The following is a 22,578-nucleotide window of genomic DNA, read 5'->3' on the forward strand; positions in this document are numbered from 1 at the left end:
TATTCCCCACATGGCGGAACCGTAGCTTGCAATCTCAGAGAGTTTCCTGCCTTTCCCTCTACTTACTTCCACAAGTTGGGTGAAGAAGAATAATGGCCATTCTCGAATTCATTCCTAATACCAGGGATCTTCAAACTATGGCCCTCCCGATGTTCATGGACTACATAAGAACATAAGAACATAAGAACATAAGAACAAGCCAGCTGGATCAGACCAAAGTCCATCTAGTCCAGCTCTCTGCTACTCGCAGTGGCCCACCAGGTGCCTTGGGGAGCTCACATGTAGGATGTGAACGCAATGGCCTTCTGCGGCTGTTGCTCCCGATTACCTGGTCTGTTGAGGCATTTGCAATCTCAGATCAAGGAGGATCAAGATTGGTAGCCATAAATCAACTTCTCCTCCATAAATCTGTCCAAGCCCCTTTTAAAGCTATCCAGGTTAGTGGCCATCACCACCTCCTGTGGCAGCATATTCCAAACACCAATCACACGTTGCGTGAAGAAGTGTTTCCTTTTATTAGTTCTAATTCTTCCCCCCAGCATTTTCAATGGATGCTCCCTGGTTCTAGTATTGTGAGAAAGAGAGAAAAATTTCTCTCTGTCCACATTTTCTTGGTCATGCTGGCAGGGGCTGATGGGAATTGTAGCCCATGAACATCTGGAGGGCCATAGTTTGAACCCCCCTGCTAATACACTTAGATACTGGGCGGTTTCTTTTTAAATTGGGACTTTGTGCCCAAATTTCCCCTAATGCACTTCAAATGATCTTGCTTCTATTTAAGAATTTGGCAGTACAGTCCATTTGGACAAATGCATCTGCTGCCATATTGGAAATTGCTCCTGCTGCTTCTATATAAAAGCTCTTACCACCCCTCATATTCTTGACTGTATTTGGCTGCTAGCACGCTCATGCAACCAGATGGCATGCCATATGAAGAGAAGGCAAAAACCAATGGCTCCAGTCTCTGAATTTTGAGAGTCAACTTGAAAATCGTACCCACCCCATTATTCTTTAACCTGCTGTTGAACTTGCTGAGGCCCGGTAACAATGTTACGCTTAACCGTGATTAGCGTTAACTGTGGATTGCAGCCTTAAACCTGCTAATGACCCTGAATGTATGATGAAAGCATGGTTTAGCTTACTAAAATAAGCATGGTTTAGCTTACTAAAATAAGCCTGGTCCTTTTAGGGAGGTATCAGTGGTTGTCTCCCCACTTACCTCGACCACCCTTTGCTACGCTACTCCCAGCGCGCGTCATTTCTGCCGCGCTCCCGGGCTTTCCCTCATCAAAAGGCGCCGTTTTGAGGAGCGCCAGGAATGACGCGTGTGAGGGGGCGTGACAGAGGCAGTGACGGGGCGGCTGCGTTGTCGCCACCCCTGTAGTGGGGAGTGCCGGGGGACCCCGCGCTACTTGGGGAGAGTAGCGCGCAGCAGCAGGTAAGTGGGGAAACGACCAGTGAGAACTATTTTTTCCCCTGGAAAGCAGTTATTTAACGTTGGGTTTGGGTTCAGCAGATGCATTGCTGATTTCATATCTTGGGTTGTGGTTATGGACATAGAAACATACATTTTCCTGTTTCTATTTTTCTGTATTGTTGATGTGAAATTTTTCATGGTTGGCATTCCCCAGTTTCTTTTTATGCCATTTGTGTGTAATTGGCCTAAAAACCGTTGTAAACAGTAGCCTTTCAGCGTAATCTAATTTGTATGGTCGGATAAAAGGTGACCAGTTCTGTCCCAAATAGGGGAGAATTCTCAAAATCTGGAATTTTCAAATCTAAATCATGTCACTGCAAAATCTGATAGCCTCTATAGCTGCAGCCGAATCCTTAACCACAGTTAAGAACATAAGAACATAAGAACAAGCCAGCTGGATCAGACCATCTAGTCCAGCTCTCTGCTACTCGCAGTGGCCCACCAGATGCCTTTGGGAGCTCACATGCAGGATGTGAAAGCAATGGCCTTCTGTGTCAGACTCTCGAACGTGGAAACAACGGAGACTGTAGGAAAGTCCAAAAGCAGTTTATTCCAGGTGATGCGAGGAGTAACAATGTAAAGCAGAATCTGAGCTAGAGAGCTCAGATCCAGGACTTATATCTTTCAATCCCCCCCGTTTCGCCCCACACCAAATGTCCATTACAGTTTCTACTACAAAGCTACAAAGAACCTGGGAACCTTTCACACCTCTTTGAAGATGGGCTGGTTGACTCTCAAAATTCAGTGATGCAGTGTGGAAAATAACCATGGTTAAGCTTGATGTGTGGTCAAGGATGTGATAGAAACTCTGTTCAGTTCTAAGATGAAATATTTTCTTCTTTTGCCTTTTTGAGTATGGGGGCCAAATTAAAGCCACCAAACTGCTTTAAAGGATTAGGTGGGTTTTCACCAACATTCTCTACACTGTCCAAAGTTAGCTTTTGGGGGGGGGGGCTGTTGTGGAGCTGTTGAGGAGCATTTACAGTATGGTGCCATACTTATTTTAATTGCACATATTTGCGTGACATTTTGAGGTATGTGGAAAAGGAGCTTTGATTTCTGATCCTAAAATTGTACACCATTTCCCCTAGGGTCATATCACCGGACTCACAGGTGTTATGGAGTTCAGAGAAAATGGCGCCAACCCCTACGTCCAGTTTGAAATACTTGGAACCAGCTACAGTGAAACATTTGGCAAGGATGTGCGGAGGGTAACAACGTTTTATTTTTCCCCCTCTTCCCCACTATATAAGAATCATACCATGTTTATTCAAGGGAGAAACATTGTCTTAACATTAATGGTAGCAGCTCTGCTGCTCAAAGACCTGACACTATGGTGATAATATTTTCTAATATCTCATACACCTAAAACGTGAAAGATAGCAATTTCAGTCTGCCAGGAGGATCCGGCAAATTGTTCTTGAATGTGCCATTTCCCTTAGTATCTTCCAGCGCTGATCCTGCGAGCATAATATTGGAGCTGGTGCAATTCTGCTCCTAGGTCTTTTCAGGTGAATTACGGTACGTTTGGCATAACTGGAGCTTGTCTTAATCGGGGAAACCGAGCGGGTTGTTGAAATTCTCTTCCGTGCAAAACCTTCCAAAGGAATCCCGAAAAAGACAAGAAATAATGTGATACTTAGAGAAAGGTGTGATGATGTCGCAAAGCAGAGAGGACATGGACCGATGCCAGTTTGCTCTTCGGCTGTGGGAAACATTGGCCCAGCAGCTGCTCCTTAGAGAAGGGGCTCTGGAAGTAAAACTCTACCTGTACCAACTCCCCCCCCCAAACCCCCTACTCCCCACACTGAAATATACACACTGCTTCTCTATGCTCCAGGAGGATTTGCCAGGAAAACATTGGTCAAAAATAAGCAGGAGCCTTGTAAACCTTTTTTTTCTGCTAGCGTAAGCATTCATGAAACAGACCACTTCGCCAGATGCTACAGTCCACTCCTTCAGAGGTGGGATCCAGCAGGTTCTCACAGGTTCCCGAGAGTAGGTTACTAATTATTTGTGTGTGCCAAGAGGGGGTTACTAATTGGTGATTTTGCCACGTGATTTTTGTCTTAGTTACGCCCCTCCTCTCAGTAGTAGCACGCAGAACTTGAAGCAGCCTAGCAGGAGGTGCACCGGCGTGCGTGGCAGCCTGCGCCTGTGTGCATTCGTTTCCCGCCGAAGGACCGGGGCAGTGGCTGCATCCTTGCCACAGCCCCGCCCAGGAATGCCCTGCTCCCGGAATGCCCGGCCATGCCCCTGTCGTGCCCCACCCAGCCCCGATGGCGCTACACCACAGTTTGAATCCCACCACCATGGGAACCTGTTACTAAAATTTTTGGATCCCACCACTGCACTCCTTACTATGCAGACATTTTCTGCAGGAAAATCAGGAGTCACTCACAGAACCTGAAGGAGTGGATTTCAGTCCACAAATGCTTAAGCTGGAGTAAAACTTGTCAGTCTTTAAGATGTGGCTGGACTTCTGTGTATTTTTGCTTTTCACTATTTGACTAACACCATGACCCATCTGGAATTCTTGGTCAGGACCAGGGTGGAGAGGAGGCGCTTTAGCAGGGAAGACATTTGACAAGAAAATAGCCGACAGGGTTATGGTTCGACATCCTTTTTCCTCTGCCTCTTCGTCACCCTTATCTGCACCAGAGATGCAGCTGTCAGGCTAAAACATCACACGTGGTTCTGATGTGTGTTTTGGTTGCTCTGAAGGCAAGTAATATGTAAATGAAGCACAACAATAGCATAAGCTATAAAATGACTAGCCAGTTTGTAATACAAACCTCTGCTCTCTTTGTAGGGTTATGCATGTGCATACCTGAATATTTCTAATATTTGGGATTGTGAGGCTTAACTAGGGAGGACGCATTCTGTCAACTATCTACGCCTGAACCCAATGTATAGTCCTATTTTGCTACGGGAGGTGTTTTTAACATGGCTACAGTCTTTAAAGACAGGCTGGATGGCCATTTGTCAGGAGTGCTTTGATTGTGTGTTCCTGCATTGCAAGGGGTTGGACTTGGTGGCTTTTGGAGTCTCTTCCAACTCTATGATTCTATGATTTTAATACAGTTCACATTCACATATTGTGCACTGAAAGTCCTGTTATAAACAGCATTAACAGACTGGTTTATTGGTCAGAATATTGGACGAGGCCTCAGAAGACCCAGATCCAAATCAACCATAACTTGAAATGGCTGACCTCAGTCCTGCCACTGCCTTCAGCCCAATCTACCTCACTGGTTCATTGTGAAGATAAAATAGAAAAAAATGTCTGGCAATTGTTGCTGGCCTAACAGGGATAAGGACTTTATTAAAGGGAATCTCCACCAGCTGCTAACAGTGTAACAGCACACATATGGTTTTAAAAGTAGCAAAGGGGAATGAGCACTCACGTTGGCAGCAAGAGGGGCCAAGAGGAGATATTTTAGACTGTATAATACGGGGAAGGAATTCTGGCAAAGAATATTCCACAGAGAAGCAAGAGTCCAAATTGAATTTAAACGTTTTATATAAATTTGTTTAAAAATACAAACACACAATAAGGCATAAGAGCACATACATTCAAGTTCCTAAGATATATAAAGGTTTTAAAAGATAGATTGGAGGATAGAAATGGAGGGTTTTTTTCAGGGAAATACGTTACCTAAATTCAGCTGAAGACGATCTTGTAGAAGGCAAGAATTCAAATGACCAGCATCTGAATCCAGGCGAAGGATGATATCGTGTCTCAAACTGACCAGACCAAGGGAGGTACAGGCTAGTATAGAGCACTGGTGTTGGGGTGAACTAAACTTTTATACCCTTTTGCCCAGGTAGGGGCGGGAACAAGTGAGTTTTAAGTTTCATTTTTCTAAATTCTCTGGAATTTCCCATGCTGGGCTTGCTGGGCTTGCTAATTAGCAACTCTTCTATTGTTCTACACCCCGGTACAATGGGAGTCAATGGTCCTAGATTATATCAGGAAGCACAGAATGGCTTTATGCACTCTTACAGTCTCTGCCTTCAGTATTCAGATTTGAATGAGGCTTGATTGATTCAGGATGGGATCTTGTTGTTAGGGAGATCATATCTAGAGGTTGGGGAAATGCAAGGGGAAGCAAACCATCTGTTGCTAGAAGAGATGGTGAGAAATTCAGCTAACTGATGCTAAAAGTGGCTTCTCCATATTCCTTTGTCTTAACAGTAGTATCTTTGCAAGGTGTGGTAATCAAGATCATGCCCACAAACAAAATGAGACCTCCAGGTTATGCAGGAGTAACTCATCCATTGATTTAATCTTGCAAACAGACCTTTTGCCTGGGGCCTGCTTTCAGCTTGGACACTCTGCTAACCACACAAAAATATGAGAGGTGGCTTCTGCCTATGTAGTTTAACAGGAAAATATTATGAAATAATATATATATATATATATAGGATTGGTCAGAGGGCTTACACAATGGTCTAGAACAGTGGTGGCGAACCTTTGGCACTCCAGATGTTATGGACTACAACTCCCATCAGCCCCTGCCACCATGGCCAATTGGCCATGCTGGCAGGGGCTGATGGGAATTGTAGTCCATAACACCTGAAGTGCCAAAGGTTCGCCACCACGGCTCTAGAACCTATTTTAAAATGCCAAATAAAGGTGGTTGTTGTTGTTGTTGTTGTTGTTGTTGAAGATAAAATAGGGGGGAGGCCATGCTTGCCACCGTGCGCTCCTTGAGAAGACCAAATAAAAATGTAGAGGCAGTATTGCAGCCATGCATCAGTGGGCATTAGGCTATTATTGCATAGTTATTTGCAAATTGATCATCCTGTACGGGCAAGACAACCCAGGAAGCCAATGTTGGTTACAGTGTGATAATACAGTATCCAACAATGTGTGGCAGCAGCCCTGGATAGATAAAAGTAGGCTCATGCAAAGGGGGAAATGGCATCAGAGACAGCATGTTGGGCAGCACGTCCCTACTTCATTGACAAGAAAGTCGTTGGATCAAGTTGAATGATTCTAATCACTGAAGCTAACGTATGCATGTAAAATGCCATCAAGTCAAAACCAAATTATGGCAATCCAGTAGGGTTTTCAAGGCAAGAAACTAACAAAAGTAGTATGCCACTGCCTTCCGCTGCATAATGACCTTGGTGTTCCATGGTGGTCTCCCATTCAAGTACTAGCCAGGGCTGACTCTGCTTAGCTTCTGACATCTGATGAGATCGAGCTAGCCTGGGCCACCCAGGCCAGGCCAACTGGGGCTAACGCTGTTTCTTTATTGGCCGGTGCCTTTACTAGATGAAACACAGAAGGTATGGCAAGAGGCTTTTCTCATCAAATTCTCTTACTCATCCCTTCAGACGTTCAAGGTGGCATACATGGTTCATCCTACCTCCATTTTACCCATCAAAACAATCATTAGACCAGGGGTCTGCAACCTGTGGCTCTCCAGATGTTCATGGACTACAAATCCCATCAGCTCCTGCCAGCATGGTGGCAGAGGCTGATGGAAATTGTACTCCATGAACATCTGGAGAGCCGCAGGTTGCAGACCCCTGGATTAGACCAAGACAAGATGACTGGCCCAAGGTATGGATTGACACCTGGGTCTCCCAGGTACAAGTTCAACACTGCACTGACTGTTAATGATGGGATTTATAGAGTTGTAGTGCTGGTTATCTTTTTCATGTTTCCTAATTATAGTTTACGTATGTTGCTGGGGGGGAAGGGGAATATGTGTTAAGCAAAATATATTCCAGACTATCTGACTTGCTGATTGATATTCTTTGCTGCCCTTGCCCTTTTTTTTTACGCTGAGCCAGTCTTCCTGGAAAATATCACCTTAGTCCTATAAACGAAGAGATTGCACTCTCGTATAGCCAGTCAGATTTGGCTGGATTATGAAGTCAGCTGAAAACAAGAGCAGTGCCTTCAGGATCAGCGCTTACTAATTCTATGTTTGAGCACTTTCATCTGCTTTTGGAGTAACCCCACAACAACTGCTGTAAGGGTGGTCACTTTTCATACCTCCTGAATGCTTTCATGACTGTGTCTCCTTTCAGCTGAATCCTAAACTTTAAGAGGCATGCATGACTTAGTGCATAGAGGTTTCCTTTTTAGATAGAGGATTAGATTACATGAACATGGTGTTACCTAGCTTAACAGTATGCATATTTTTCTCAAAGTAGCAATGAGGGAGGGGAGAGGGGGGTATATAACTTGGCAGTGTGAGAGGCAGGCTAGGTGGGATCTTTTAGACAGCTATACCAGAATTGGCTATTGAAACATTCCACAGATAATGCAAAAGAGACCAAATGGTAGTTTAAAGATTTTTATATACATTTTGGTTGCAAACAATCATACAATGAGACATTAAGAAGCATACACACAGTTCCTACGTGATATAAACAGGGAGGATACAGATAGGTCAGATAGGTTTGGATGATAGAGTAGGAGGGGAAGCAGGGGACTTGTACATTACCTAAATTCAGCTGCAGAAGTTCTTGAAGAAGACAAGGATCCCTATGCCAGCATGGGGACCCAAGTGAAGGACGATATATCACATCTCCAACCAACTATACCAAGAGATGTTTAGCCAGTAAAGAGCACTGAGGCTAGGGTGCACAGAACTTTTATACCCCTTTGCGCAGGTAGGGGCGGGAACCAGGTAAGTTTCAGTTTCGTTTTCCTGGATCCAGTGGGATTTCCCTTCTGGGATCGTTGCCTTGAGCTAATTAGTAGCTCTATCTATTGTTTCTAAGTGTTGGGATAATAGAGTCAATTGCTTCTTGATTATATCAAGGGAGCTCTGAATGGCTTTATGCAGAGTAACTCCATGGAGTTTCTGCTCAGGTATTCAAATTTAGCTGAGGCTTTGAATGAATCAGGAAGGGATTGATTGTTAAGGAGATTGTATCTAAGGGTAGAGGAAATGCAAGGAAGAAGCAATTGTTGAGGAAATGGTTTCTCAAAAGCAGAGGAAATGTACAACCTAATGTCAGGGAGTTCTCTGGGATCTATTGTGTCAGAACAGCTTAGCGGGGTGTGGTAATCAAGATGCATGTCCATGGTTCATGAGGCTTCCAGCTTCTATTGACTGGAGTAACTCATTCACTGATCTAATCTTGCAAACAGACCTTTGCCTGTGGCCTGTTTTTAGGTGGACACTCTGCTACTCACACACACACAAATATAAAAGTTGGCTTCTGCCAATATAGTTTTACAGGAAAATAATATGAGATCCATATTTCATTAAAGCGGGGTATGAAGGGTAGGCTAACAATGGAGTCCATTCCAATTCTATATATTTCTGTCAAAGAAAGCCCTATATTTCAGGCAGTCTCCACTAGATAGGCTCAAAACAAGCAGACACAGAATTATATGTTCTTTAATGGTCCAGCTAGGATCATTCAGAAACATTCCAATGAGGTCAAGCGAGAGTAGGAGCAGAGGGAAGAAAACCTGTCTAATACCATTTTAATCCTATGATGGAAGGTTATAGCCACTCGTTAAAAAAAAATAAAGCAGGTACAGAATAAGTAGCCCATTTGAAGGGTGCCCTTACTGATGGAAATGAAGGAGTATGTGTTACATGTAATTAGATAGCATTAAGACTGCTTCGGCAAATAGGATTTCGCTAAGCTTTATGTTTCGTCTGGGCTCTGCGAAATGTGCGTAGAGCCAGGAGGAGTCCTGCTCGAGTAGGAGCTTTATGCCTCATTTAAAAGAGAGAGGCTAATTTACTTGATTAAATAGAGTGTCAACTGAGTGTTTGATGTCGGCAGTCTGCCCTGAGCCACATTGAGTACAGCCAAGGGGTCAGATTTGGCTGTTGGTGAGTCAACTTCTTCAAGCAGTCCAGGGCTGACCACGTGCCTCTCTGGCATTGTCTGTGCAGTGCCATGTGCCATACTCCATCGGCTGCAACTTCTGCCCGGTCCTCACAGTAAGATCCATGACAGCTGTGCTCCTTTGCAGCAATCCCTGCAATAAAGTGTTACACTCGAGGTTTGCAAGCGGTTTGAGCAGCCCTCAGAAGAAAGTCCAGGCTGGGAAGGCCCTGAATCGTTTCAGATTTGTAAACTGTGTTTTTCTCTAGATTCCTGCAGAGCTGTGCTCCTGCACAGTGGAACAAAATATGCAGCCTTTGGATTTTTGTGCCATTGATGTACCTGAGAGTTCTGCTTGCTGATTTGCTTTCTCCATGTGGCAAAGTGTTTTCATCAGTAACAGCTGGGAAGGTAGAAGGGGACCTTGGGATGAATCACTAGTTCTGTTGTTGCAGGGAAGGATCTGTCTTAAGAGTTGTCCGGAGCCAGAAAGCCAATCCCAGAAACGCTGCAAGGAGCATCTGTTAATTGAACTCAGACTGATGAATTTTGGAATGCAGAAGTTGTGAGAGGAAGGGGAGGCTGTGAAATGAGGAGACAGATGGAAGAGGAGGAGGTGGAGGTAGAGAAGTAATTAGAGGAAGATAAATTAGTGTACTGATGTACAAGAAAGTTCAAGGATGAGTTCAGAGCGGGCCTGTTGCCTTTTTCTCACCTGTTTGTCCGTCGTAGTTTGGGATTGCACTTCAGAACTGTTCAATCCTTCCATGTTCTTCTATTCATGGTCACATGCCTCCTCATCCTAATCCCCATTTTTCTGACCTGTTGGGACAGTGGCTCACAGGTACAGCACCTGATTTGCATACAAGATGTCACAGGTCCAATCCCTGGTTTCTCCAGTTGAGAGGACCAGGTAGCAGGTGATGCTAGAGACCCCTACTGGAGACCCTGGGGAGCTGCTGCTAGTCTGAGTAGGCATTACTGACCTTGGAGAATGATGATCTGATTCAGAATAAGGCAGCATCATGCGTTCATGTCACCTGGTGAAAGAAAATGTGTTTGTTGGCTGATGCTACCATGGATCTGGGACATCTACAGGTTACATTAGACTCTGTGTGTGTAGATGCAGTTGGAAGTAAGCGGGGAAATTTGTATTTCCTTCCCACCAAACTATAGACCTTGAGATTTGTTTTGTTTATTGTACTAGGGCTGTGGTGGCGAACCTTTGGCACTCCAGATGTTATGGACTACAATTCCCATCAGCCCCTGCCAGCATGGTCAATTGGCCATGGTGGCAGGGGCTGATGGGAATTGTAGTCCATAACATCTGGGGTGCCAAAGGTTCACCACCACTGTACTAGGGTATCATAAGCAAATGGCATTCAGGTATTTCAATAACTTTTAACCAATCAGTATGTTGAAAATCAGTTGTAGTCATTTTTTGCAGAACCAACAAGGGGCAGGCTGAAATAAATGGTTGTAGTGATGGAATGATTTCTTACCTGCCTGGATAACCTTGGGTAACGCAGGTGTCTCATATCAGCATATGATCTTAGTATTCTCCAGAAAATTTGTATGGTTAACAGCTGCTTCCAATGGGGGGGGGTTGGCAAAAGGGATTAGGGGAGCTGTTCAGCCTTGTGCTGGGGCACTTACCTCAGTAGTGGGGGCAGACGCACCAGTGGCCGCCCATCACTCAGCCCCACCACTGCAAAACCCAAAGGTCTGGGCTGCAGTAAGGCTGCGCTGGTATTCTACTCCAATACCAACATGGGGGGCAGGGAGCAGTGAACACAGGTGTCCCTGAAGGTGGAGCCAGTGTTAGTTAGCTATGTCAGTTGGCTATGTTAGTTGACTACCACCCAGGTTTGAGGGCTAGGAATGTGATGCTCTGACTCTCGGACACACGCCACACTTTTGGTGGTGTGAGTCCTGTTTGCCCTATGGGGCTTTTTGATGGGGGAGGGTTTCTGAGCTTTTCTTTGCTCTGTGCACCAACAGAAAGTTCTCTTGGAGGTGACAGGATGCTGTAGCATTGGCACAGTGCCCCACCACCTCCAGGTTTGGATGCGGCTGTCCTTCTGCAAGCCTCATGCTGCAGCACGGCCTTAAAGTAGCAATTTCAGACTGATGGTCTGTTTGAAACTGCACCAACAGTACTGCAAGCGATAGAGCTTCATAGTAGCCCTTTCCCCACTTACCCTTGTCGGAGGGTTGCTGCACGCAATTCCCAGCGTGCGCAATTCCTGGCACGTGCCCCGGCTTCCCCACGACCCCCGCTCTGCGCGGGGTCATCAAAAGGTGCCATTTGAAAAAGCGCCAGGAATTACGCGCGCTGAGGGGGCGCGAGAGAGGCAGCGTCAGGGCGGCTGCGTTCTTGCCGCCCTTGAAGTGGGGAGTGCAGCTGGACCCCGCGCTACTTTAGGAGAGTAGCGCGGGGCTTAAGGTAAGTGGGGAAAGGGCCAGTGAGACAAAATAGAACTTATGGGAGCTTAGCAATTTTATTGATGTACTTCAACAATGTTCAGCACAAGTTTCAGAAAGAGTAAAGGGAAATTCAAGTTACCAGGAGACTGTTTGAAGGAGACTGTTTAATACATAATTTAATGGACACTTTTAATATATATTTTAATGGAAGATTGTTCATTTTTTTGGGGGGGGAATAGAAACTGTCACTATATTTGAACAGTCTATCAGTTGCTCTCACTTTCTTTGCCTTGTCTAGTCATCTCCCCTAATGCTGAGTTGACTCAAAAATGTTTTCTTTCACCACATGACTGAATTATTACACACCGATACAAAAGTTCTGCAGAGAAGGAGTGATCCGTGTGGGGTTGGTTTTCCTACTTCTGTTACAGAACAGGTGATAATGAGAAAACTGAAGGCAAGATGGGGAACCAACCTGGCTCATGTTGAAAAAAAGACCTAGACTCAAAGGGCTGCATTGATTTTCTAATTGCAAAGTGGTTTTGCGAAGACTGAGACAGCTACAGGGAAAACGAACAGATGCCGCCTGATTTGTGCAGCCCAAAAGGTTCTCACCATCAGCATCTGTCTGTTATCTTAATCTGAGAGTAAGTTTTGTATTAGCGACAATCCACAGTGCCACCAGATGAATAGGGCCAGCATCCTAAAGGAAAGTATACGAGATCTGGTAATTAATACCATTCTACCGGCTGCAGAATATGATGTTCTCCACACAAGTTTTTTTATCAATGTATCTTGTTGCCAAATGCTACTTTTTCATTTTAATACTGCATGTTTTCTTCCCCTCTGGTTATGGAAATATTTTACCTTCATTATTCCTCCGTTGTTTGCCCGAGCATTTTTGCACAATATTTTTGTTTCCCCCGATCTGTTTCCAAGGCCACTTCCCTTGAGCATGTGATCATGTTAAAACCATCTCTATTTCTCCAACCCACCAAACACTTGGCTCTTGTCCATGCACCCTTGTAGTTGCCCAACTTCTCCTTTAGCCATTTCCTTCTCCTCCTGGTCCTCCATTTTTGAAAGGATTTTTTAAAAAATTCTCTATTGAATTAGTGATGCAGCACAAGGACAAAGAAACAAACCAGATCGATTGTATCAGATATGCCAATTTCAACTCAGATAAGTGATGTCAAATTAAGATAAAGCAGGAGTGAGTGAAATTTGACAGGGAAAGTTGCTTTGCAGGAGGAAATTGACAAGGAACTTCTGCAAGAAGCATCATCGTTACTGTGGCAGTCCCTTATCAATTTATTCCTGCAACAACAACTTCCATTGTCAATTTCTCCCACTCCTAACTGCAGACACATTGTATCTTCCCCTTAACGCAACATCACTCATTTGGAATGAAATTGATGAAGTTGATGCAATCAATCTGGCTTGTGTCTGTGTCCTTATGTTACCTTGCTAATGTGATAGAGCAGGGGTCTGCAAATTGTGGCTCTCCAGATGTTCATAACTACAATTCCCATCAGCCCTGACACTTGCCCATGCTGTGGTTTGTGGTTGCTATGTTTTCAAATACATATCTTACAAACAGGAGCCAACAAGGTGTGCTGGGTAAGGGCAGCTGCGATTCCCATATCGAGACTTCATAGTTTTGAAGACAACCTCACTGAACACAAAAAAGCAAAAATGCCAAGTGTGCAGAATTGGCAGTGAAAACGAATTTTATTCGTGTAGTTTACAAACGGAAATGGCGAGTGGATGAGCTGCAGGCAGAACAAACATTTGTGGGAACCTTCTGCAAATGGCGGTCAGCACGGAGGAGCCAAAAGTGGCAGAAAATGGTGGGGGTGAGCTGAAAAAAACCGAAAATGCGAGCCGGGGGTGGCGGGGAGCGGACAAAAGAACCATTTTCCCCTGGAACACTTTCCCCCCCCTTGCTATGCAGAAAAAAAAAGCCAAAACCTTTCTTTTTTTAAAAAAAATGTCTGCAAGATTGTTGTGGGTTTTCTGGATTGTATGGCCGTTTTCCAGCAGCGCTTTCTCCCAACGTTTCACCTGCATCTGTGGCTGGCATCTTCAGAGGATCTGGTGGCAGTAAAGCAAGTAGAGTATATATACCTGTGAAACGCCCAGGGTGGGAGAAAGAATCATCTGCATTTGTTAAAAGTGTTAAAGGTGCAGTTTTGCAAGTGCAATTTGCATGTGTTCAGTGGAATCCCCTCATGTTAGCATTTGCGTGCAACACTGAAGTTGCTTAAATTAATAAGGGAATTTGCACAGCAGTTTGCCTGTGCATTTAGGTACTCATTTAGAATCCGTTATTTTAAGAACATAAGAACATAAGAACAAGCCAGCTGGATCAGACCAGAGTCCATCTAGTCCAGCTCTCTGCTACTCGCAGTGGCCCACCAGGTGCCCTTGGGAGCTCACATGCAGGATGTGAAAGCAATGGCCTTCTGCGGCTGCTGCTCCCGAGCACCTGGTCTGCTAAGGCATTTGCAATCTCAGATCAAAGAGGATCAAGATTGGTAGCCATACATCGACTTCTCCTCCATAAATCTGTCCAAGCCCCTTTTAAAGCTATCCAGGTTAGTGGCCATCACCACCTCCTGTGGCAGCATATTCCAAACACCAATCACACGTTGCGTGAAGAAGTGTTTCCCTTTATTAGTCCTAATTCTTCCCCCCAGCATTTTCAATGAATGCCCCCTGGTTCTAGTATTGTGAGAAAGAGAGAAAAAAATTCTCTCTGTCAACATTTTCTACCCCATGCATAATTTTATAGACTTCAATCATATCCCCCCTCAGCCGTTTCCTCTCCAAACTAAAGAGTCCCAAACGCTGCAGCCTCTCCTCATAGGGAAAGTGCTCCAGTCCCTCAATAATCCTCGTTGCCCCTCTCTGCACTTTTTCTATCTCCTCAATATCCTTTTTGAGATGCGGCAACCAGAACTGGACACAGTACTCCAAGTGCGGTCGCACCACTGCTTTATATAAGGGCATGACAATCTTTGCAGTTTTATTATCAATTCCTTTCCTAATGATCCCCAGCATAGAGTTTGCCTTTTTCACAGCTGCCATGCATTGAGTTGACATTCCCATGGAACTATCAACTAAGACGCCCAAATCCCTTTCCTGGTCTGTGACTGATAGCACTGACCTGTGACTGATAGCACTTTTGTTGCTCCTTGCAGAGCGACATCCTGAGTCTGGGTGGTGTTCATTAACCATTGTCTTGATTTTAGTGTTCTTAAGTACTGACAGCCAAATTTTGTTCATTTTCACAGTATCTTCCTTTCGGTTGAAATTGTCCACATGCTTGTGGATTTCAGTGGCTTCTCTGTGTAGTCTGTAGTCTGGCTGTCAGAGTGATCCCAAATTTCTGTGTTTTCAAATAACATTCTGTGTCCAGCTTGGTTTATAACATGTTCTGCTACTGCCGATTTTTCCAGCTGAACTAGTCTGCAATGCCTTTCATGTTCTTTGATTCGCAGACATGTAGCAGCAATAGGGACATGCGGGGCAGCTTGTCCTGGGTGCTGCCATTGCGGTCATGTGTTAGGGGCTGGGCCAGGGGCATGTCGGGGCGTGTTGGGGTGGGGCACAGTGGAGACAGGAGGGGGCGCACGGGCAGCTCATGCCCTGGGCACAGTTCCCCCTCCCTTCGTCACTGTTGATTCGTGTTTGGATGCTGCATTTCATGGCCCCTACCCTGTTTCCCCGAATATAAGACATCCCCGGAAAATAAGACGTAGTAGAGGTTTTGCTGACGTGCGAAATATAAGGCATCCCCCGAAAGTAAGACGTAGCAAAGTTTTTGTTTGGAAGCATGCCTGACGAACAGAACACAGAAAAATAAGACATCCCCTGAAAATGAGGCATAGCGCATCTTTGGGAGCAAAAATTAATATAAGACACTGTCTTATTTTCGGGGAAACACGGTATGTAGACTTGTGCACAGCTGCAAGGTATGCGGTAAACTCCTGCAAAAGTTAGAGGATTCCTCTCATCCTTTGCTGAATGTAGCATTTGTTGAATTTTTTGGGTGGGTCTGAAGATTTCATGGAGGTTATGTTTCTTCATCAGTTTCCCTTTCAGTCAGGCTCATTCCGCACATGCAGAATAATGCACTTTCAAACTGCTTTCAATGCTCTTTGAAGCTGTGCAGAATGGCAAAATCCACTTGCAAACAGTTGTGAAAGTGGTTTGAAAATGCATTATTTTGCCTGTGCGGAAGGGGCCTTAGTGATTCCCTTGATGTATGTTAAAAACACCCTCCATCTGGGTGGCTGTTTAACACGGCCATACATCCCAGAAAACCCACAACATTCCAGTGATTCCGGCCATGAAAGCCTTCAACAATACATTGTCTAAAAGATGTTTTGTATTGTGCAGAATGGGCCAATGTCTTATGCCATGTTTTTGGTTTGTTTGGCAACAATATTATGCTCACTTCATTTTGAAAAAGCATGGATTTTTTTTCCAGTTGTTTCTCAAGTTGCCAGAAGAGAAAGCAAAATTCCTCCCTTGCACACATGCTGTATTTTGAAAGAAACATTCTGTTTTCAGTGGTAATATTTACCACTGGTTATTCATTTATGTCTTTTCATCCCCCCTCCCCTAGCGTCATTTTCTTGAAATAACATCTGTTCCTTAAAATCAGCGGTGCTGTTTCCCTTAGCGCTTTCTGGAGCAGATTGTAGAAATCATTCCTGGTTGCGTTTGTGATTTCACTTCAGCGGGGCTGAAATCCTGCTTGCAAATATGTTCATTCTTGCTGCTGCTTTAGAAGAAATGTCACTGCCAGCAAAGCTGTGTTTATGAAAGCAGCCATATTATTTCGAAGATTAATCTCATACAGCATGTTGAACAAAATAAATTGATCTAGACCATTCTCCTCACAGTGTGAGGTATGGGCAGAGGCCTTTTATTTATTTTTTCTTAATTAGATCTTTTAAAAGTTTTTATTTCCAGCAACATGCACTCTGATGAGGGATGTTTTTTTTAAAAAAAAAACACTTCCACCATGAATTTCATTGTCAGATAAGAGAAAAATCTAATCAACCTTTGTTAGACTCTCTCCCACCTACCTTTCTTTTTCCATGAAGGAATGGGTGTTTTCTTGAAGGTATTATTTCTTTCAGACATGTTCCATTGCCTTCACTTCAGGTCTGGGCTTCAGTGGGAGACCAGAAGGGGAGCGGATATGGGCAGCCACGAGCAACTTTGTAATATCACTTCCATGAAAACCCAGAATTGCATTCCGCCTCTCTAGGAATTGCTGGGAATTCTAGGGTAAAACCATAGAATTTTTGACAATTCCTAGAGGTACTGATGTTACTTCTGGGTTTTCCTTGAAAACAACACCAGTCCCCTCTAGGAACTGGCAAAAAACTCAGTGGTTTTCCATAGATTTCCAGTGATTTCTAGAGTGGTGTGATGACACTTCTGGGTTTTCCTATAAATGACATCTTTCTCCCTCTTCTTAAGTTCTGTCAGCACATCCTGTTGGCACCTCTATCTCTTCTTTTCCACAGACCTCTCCTGTTTCTGGGATAGCAAATGCAGAAGCAGATGTTCTGTGGGCGGGTTTGACCATGCCGATCTCCACTCTAGGCACAACAGCCTGTGCTGGCAGTATCCCTTTTGATTCCTGTCTGATACAACAACATCCTTAAGATTAAATAAACCTGAAAGCTGTGCTTCTCAGTGAGATCCTATACTGTCGGTACTAACAGGATCAGTTTATGTGCAGCAATTAACCACTTTCATTGCGCACCTGTGACACCGTTTTTGATTTTTTTCCCCTGAGAAACTGTTGAGATTACAAACAGGCTATTATGGCATGCCTGAAAGGCTGTAAATTCTACAGTACCCTGCTTCCTCTGACTCATACATACACAAAATCTTTGGATGTTCAAGGGAATAGTAAACAACTGGAGGCAGCCTTCACAGCCTTGATAATGCAATTGCAATGCGAGTTCCATAATTTACTGATGTATCTTCGAAAACACACCAGAAGGGTCATGGACAGGAATCAGTTTCGGCAGCTTGGTATTCATGGAATGTTGTGCATTAGTTAACTAACCCATGCATGCTAATGGAGTAAAAACTTGTTTTCATTACAAAAATAAACAACAGGCCTCAAAACGTTCTGTAGGCCTAGTGAAATATAGTTGGAAGGGGATGCATGAATCTATATAGTAAGGATCTCTGGCCTGGAACGGCCTAGGCTAGCTGGATCTTGTCAGATCTCAGGCATGAAGTAGGACCAGCCCTGTTTAGTACCTGGATGGGAGACCATCAGAAAAAACCACCATCACTATTCAGAGGAAGGCAATGGCAAACCACCTCTATTAATCTCTTGCTCTGTAAACCCTGCTAGTTTGCTGTTCATTGATTGTGACTTGACAGCACTTTACACATATACAAATAGGGTAGTGTGACCAGACGTCCCGCTTTTGGCAGGACAGTCCCGCTTTTAAGCAAGGAATGCCCCACCCCCGGAATGCCCGGCCACGCCTCCGTCGTGCCCAGCCCAGCCCCATTGGTGCTATGCCACAGTTTGAATCCCACCACCATGGGAACCTGTTACTAAAATTTTTGGATCCCACCACTGGTAGTTGGACAGTTGGATCAGCTCTGTCTTGCCCTTCTTCTTGTGCTTCAGATATTTTGTCCAGCTTTAAAATCACAGCTTAAAGCAGCATGGGTGCTGCTGTACGCTCCCTATTTGTCATGTTACAAAAGTAACCCACAAATGGCTGAAAAACAAGAGTAGAATCACCCCAAAAATTAAGGGGAGGGCAAGTATATTGATATTGTCACAGGTGCTAGCCAATGTGTGCTTGTTGTGTCCAGCTTCCCCTGACTTCGTTTTCTTTGCACAGCTCAGACTCAGGCAGAAGAACATGCTGTATTTTTAGGGTAATGAAGATCCTCCAATCTCATGAACCGCACTTGTAGTGCAATCATAGGCAGAGACGCACTCATACAAGAAGAAGAAGAGTTTGGATTTATATCCCCCCTTTCTCTCCCGTAGGAGACTCAAAGGGGCTTACAATCTCCTTGCCCTTCCCCCCTCACAACAAACACCCTGTGAGGTAGGTGGGGCTGAGAGAGCTCCGAGAAGCTGTGACTAGCCCAAGGTCACCCAGCTGGCGTGTGCGGGAGTGTACAGGCTAATCTGAATCCCCCAGATAAGCCTCCACAGCTCAGGCGGCAGAGCTGGGAATCAAACCCGGTTCCTCCAGATTAGATACACGAGCTCTTAACCTCCTACGCCACTGCTGCTCTACAAGCCTGTTGGAAGTCAGCAGGCCGCTTTGAATTGCAGTGTCTACCTGAGATTGCGTAGTCTTGCCAATGACAGTGTTGAGCTTGTGCAAGATCGCTGAGCTCCTAGACCAGGGGTAGGGAACCTGCGGCTCTCCAGATGTTCGGGAACTACAATTCCCATCAGCCTCTGTCAGCATGGCCAATTGGCCATGCTGGTAGGGGCTGATGGGAATTGTAGTTCCTGAACATCTGGAGAGCCGCAGGTTCCCTACCCCTGTCCTAGACTGAGAATCACTGTAAAGACTTCCTGTTTCTATTTAAAGGCATTCTTTCAAGAAAGCTCTATTCCTCATACAGTACCAACGTCATTACATGCCTTTTTTCCATTTCTTGTAAGCAGTCTGACACCTGATTTCTTTTTATCATACCCCACCCCCCTCATTCCTATAATTATTAGTATCTAGCATGGGCAGCCAAGCATCTCGGTCCCCAGATACCACTGATTTACAATGGCACAGCACCAGGTTCATACTGGAGAAATCTGAGTCAGAGTTTGCCTTTTTAAATACGGCAAATTGAATATCTGATGTGCTTAATGACATATTACCTCTACGCTGCACCTGATTATAGGATTCATTGTTCTTTTCAGACCAGCTTGCTTCTCCCTCGCATCTTCCGTCACATGGTACTTTGAATTATTAGCATCAAAACAAATGAGTCCTGCAGCTGATGTTACAAAAAAAAAACCTGTATGTGTATTGACGGCCCACTTCCTGCCCTAGTTTAATCTTCCTCCTGAGTAATTTGTTGGTGTTCTTTTCTGGGTAGGGGCGGGGGTAGATGACACACATTAAGCTACCCATGTGCACGTAGTCCCCGGAGGGCCATACCTCCGTGTCATAATTCTAGAAAGCAAGAGAAAACGTTGCTAATGATGCATTAATGTATGAGATAGGTAAAACTTCTTTAACAGAGCGTTCCTGGGGGAGGGGTCCAGAAGTATTGAGAGAGCCATCCAGGCATTATGGCACTGTATCTTGGAGCTACTCCATCAAAATGCTTCAGAGTGGCCAGCTGACAGAGACGCATTGACCCACCCCTGTTCTACCACAGGAAGACATCTTAGAAGTTTTACGTATTCATTAAAACATTTGAAGCCAGTAGTTGCAACTACTGCAGTGTGGTTTAACTACTGCAGTTGTAACTACTGCAGTAGTTGTAACTACATGCAAAGTGTATAGCAGTGTTTACCAACCTTTTCGATGTCATGGTACCCTTGACCTCACCCTTCATATTTCACGGTACCCCTGCCATCCCCCCCACCTTCCCCTCCCAATGCCCCTGCTTGCACCACCCCCACCTTCCCCTCCCAGGGTGAAGGGAAGAACTGGGGGGGGGCAGGAAGTGGCTGCTGACCTTGTGGCAGGTCCTGCCCTGAGCCAGCTCCATGTCCTTGCTGGCGCCGGCAGGAGACACCAGAAAAGTGAAGGGGGGTTAGCATTGCCACGGTACCCCTGGGACATGCTCACGGTACCCCAGAGTACCACAGAACCCTGGTTGAAAATCACTGGTGTATAGGAATACTTTAAATACAGTGTCATACAGACAACAACAATATGCAGTAATCCAGGTTAATCAAGTAATATTTGCAAATTACGTTTATATACATTCACACATCACTAAAACATTGTGAGCAATCACAAAATAAGAACTGTTTGCATTGTTTCAGGTAGGAGGGAAAGGATGTATAATTTGCCAAAAAACGCCATTTGTTCTCAGGTGGGCTTCCATTCTTTATTGATGTAACATACCAGAACCAAAGTAGCTTCATAAAATAAAATAAAAAGTGTGTCCTTCAACTTCATCCCTCTCAGTTCTAGCATAGTTGATTAATGTACAAGTAAACAGTATATTATTATGCTGTGGAAAGTTGTGAAGCTTCATTTTAAAAGATCTCTGCCTATGTAGAGGCAGCATCTTGTCAGATTTGGGAAGCTAAGCAGGGCCAGTATATGGATGTGAGACCACCAAGTAAAAAAGAAAGCAATGGCAAACCACCTTAGCTTCTCACTTGCCTTGAAAGCAACTTGCTGGAGTGGTCATACATTGACTGTGACTTAATGGTTCTATTCACACAGTCATAAGTAGAAGGCTTAGAGCCAAATTCAGAGTGGGTATGTGTGAATCCCCCCCCCCCCGGATACAGCACAGGCTCACACCAATGGGGGTGCCCACTCCGCCAGCATAAAGGCACCCCTGCTAGAAATGTGGGCACCCACGGCATCTGTCTGGCAGGGATAGCATGCCAGTGGGGGAAGGGACATTCCAGGGGCAGGCCCAGGAGTGGAGCCAACTGCAGGCAGCTTCCAGTGGACTTTCAACCCCTGGACGAACACCATGGCCAGCCCCAAACTTGTGCCATGTTCCTTTCCCTTGTGGGGTTTCCCAGGGGCAGGAGGATTTGGTAGTTTTCTTCCTACCTGTGCCACTGTAGAACCCAGTAGGAGGAGGCGTAGCTGCATCCCTGGCTGCCATGCTCCCCTGTCACCATCTGGATTGGGCTGCCTCAGGCAGGGGATCTAACTGAATGGAGAGCCAGTGTGGTGGAATGGCCCACAGTGTCACGAGGGAATGAGGACTGCAAGCAGCGTACTCAAACACATTCATTTTCTGAGTGTTTCTGTCTCACTAAATATTTTGCACAAGCGTTATCTCACAAAGCTTTGACTATGGTCACTTCCATCCTTCATCTGTCAATACAGATCCTTCATCTGCCAATACAGCAGTGGCGTAGAAGGTTAAGAGCTTGTGTATCTAATCTGGAGGAACCGGGTTTGATTCCCAGCTCTGCCGCCTGAGCTGTGGAGGCTTGTCTGGGGAATTCAGATTAGCCTGTACACTCCCACACACGCCAGCTGGGTGACCTTGGGCTAGTCACAGCTTCTCAGAGCTCTCTCAGCCCCACCTACCGCACAGGGTGTTTGTTGTGAGGGGGGAAGGGCAAGGAGATTGTAAGCCCCTTTGAGTCTCCTGCAGGAGAGAAAGGGGGGATATAAATCCAAACTCTTCTCTTCTTCTTCTACATGCTTTAACAACTTATGAAAATCATTAATTCATTTTGACGTCCATCAGTTTGAAGCTGCATGGTTTAGCTCTCTTGAATTTCAACCCTACGCTGCCACTTGCCCATTTTTGGCTTCCTGTTCGCTGGCTTGCACTTAATAGGATGGGCAGAGAAAAAAAAATAGGGTGACAGCATAATACCGCAATGCCATTTTTCACCTCCCCTCCCCAAAACAAGAGTGACATCACTGTGTTGCATGAACCTTTAGAAATCCTCCAAATTCCACCCCAGTCCTCTTGCCAACCCCATTCAGTTTTGCTCGCTTTGCCTTGCAAACTCACAGAACAATCCTAAACGAAGTCACTCCAATGGTTCTTTGATTGCAGAGGGTTTAGGATTCCACTTCCGTTATCCTTTCGTTGGAGCAATTGGGTGTGGATTGCTCTCCTTTGCAAATGCTCATTTGCCCCCTGCTTCATCACAGCTGTCCACTCCTTCCATCTGTCCC

The 22,578-nt window shown here is 45.0% G+C and overlaps 1 protein-coding gene across 1 annotated transcript in view; it reads left to right on the forward strand.

Annotated features, from left to right (window-relative positions):
- Positions 1 to 22,578, forward strand: part of GRID1 (glutamate ionotropic receptor delta type subunit 1) — a 255,063-nt gene that overhangs the window by 79,432 nt on the left and 153,053 nt on the right. Inside the window, exon 4 of the mRNA XM_048506863.1 lies at positions 2,569 to 2,688. Within this exon, the coding sequence (XP_048362820.1) occupies positions 2,569 to 2,688 (120 nt within the window). The remainder of the gene's footprint in view (positions 1 to 2,568; positions 2,689 to 22,578) is intronic.

This window comes from Sphaerodactylus townsendi, linkage group LG08 (assembly GCF_021028975.2).
Source record: "Sphaerodactylus townsendi isolate TG3544 linkage group LG08, MPM_Stown_v2.3, whole genome shotgun sequence".
Lineage (NCBI taxonomy): Eukaryota > Metazoa > Chordata > Lepidosauria > Squamata > Sphaerodactylidae > Sphaerodactylus > Sphaerodactylus townsendi.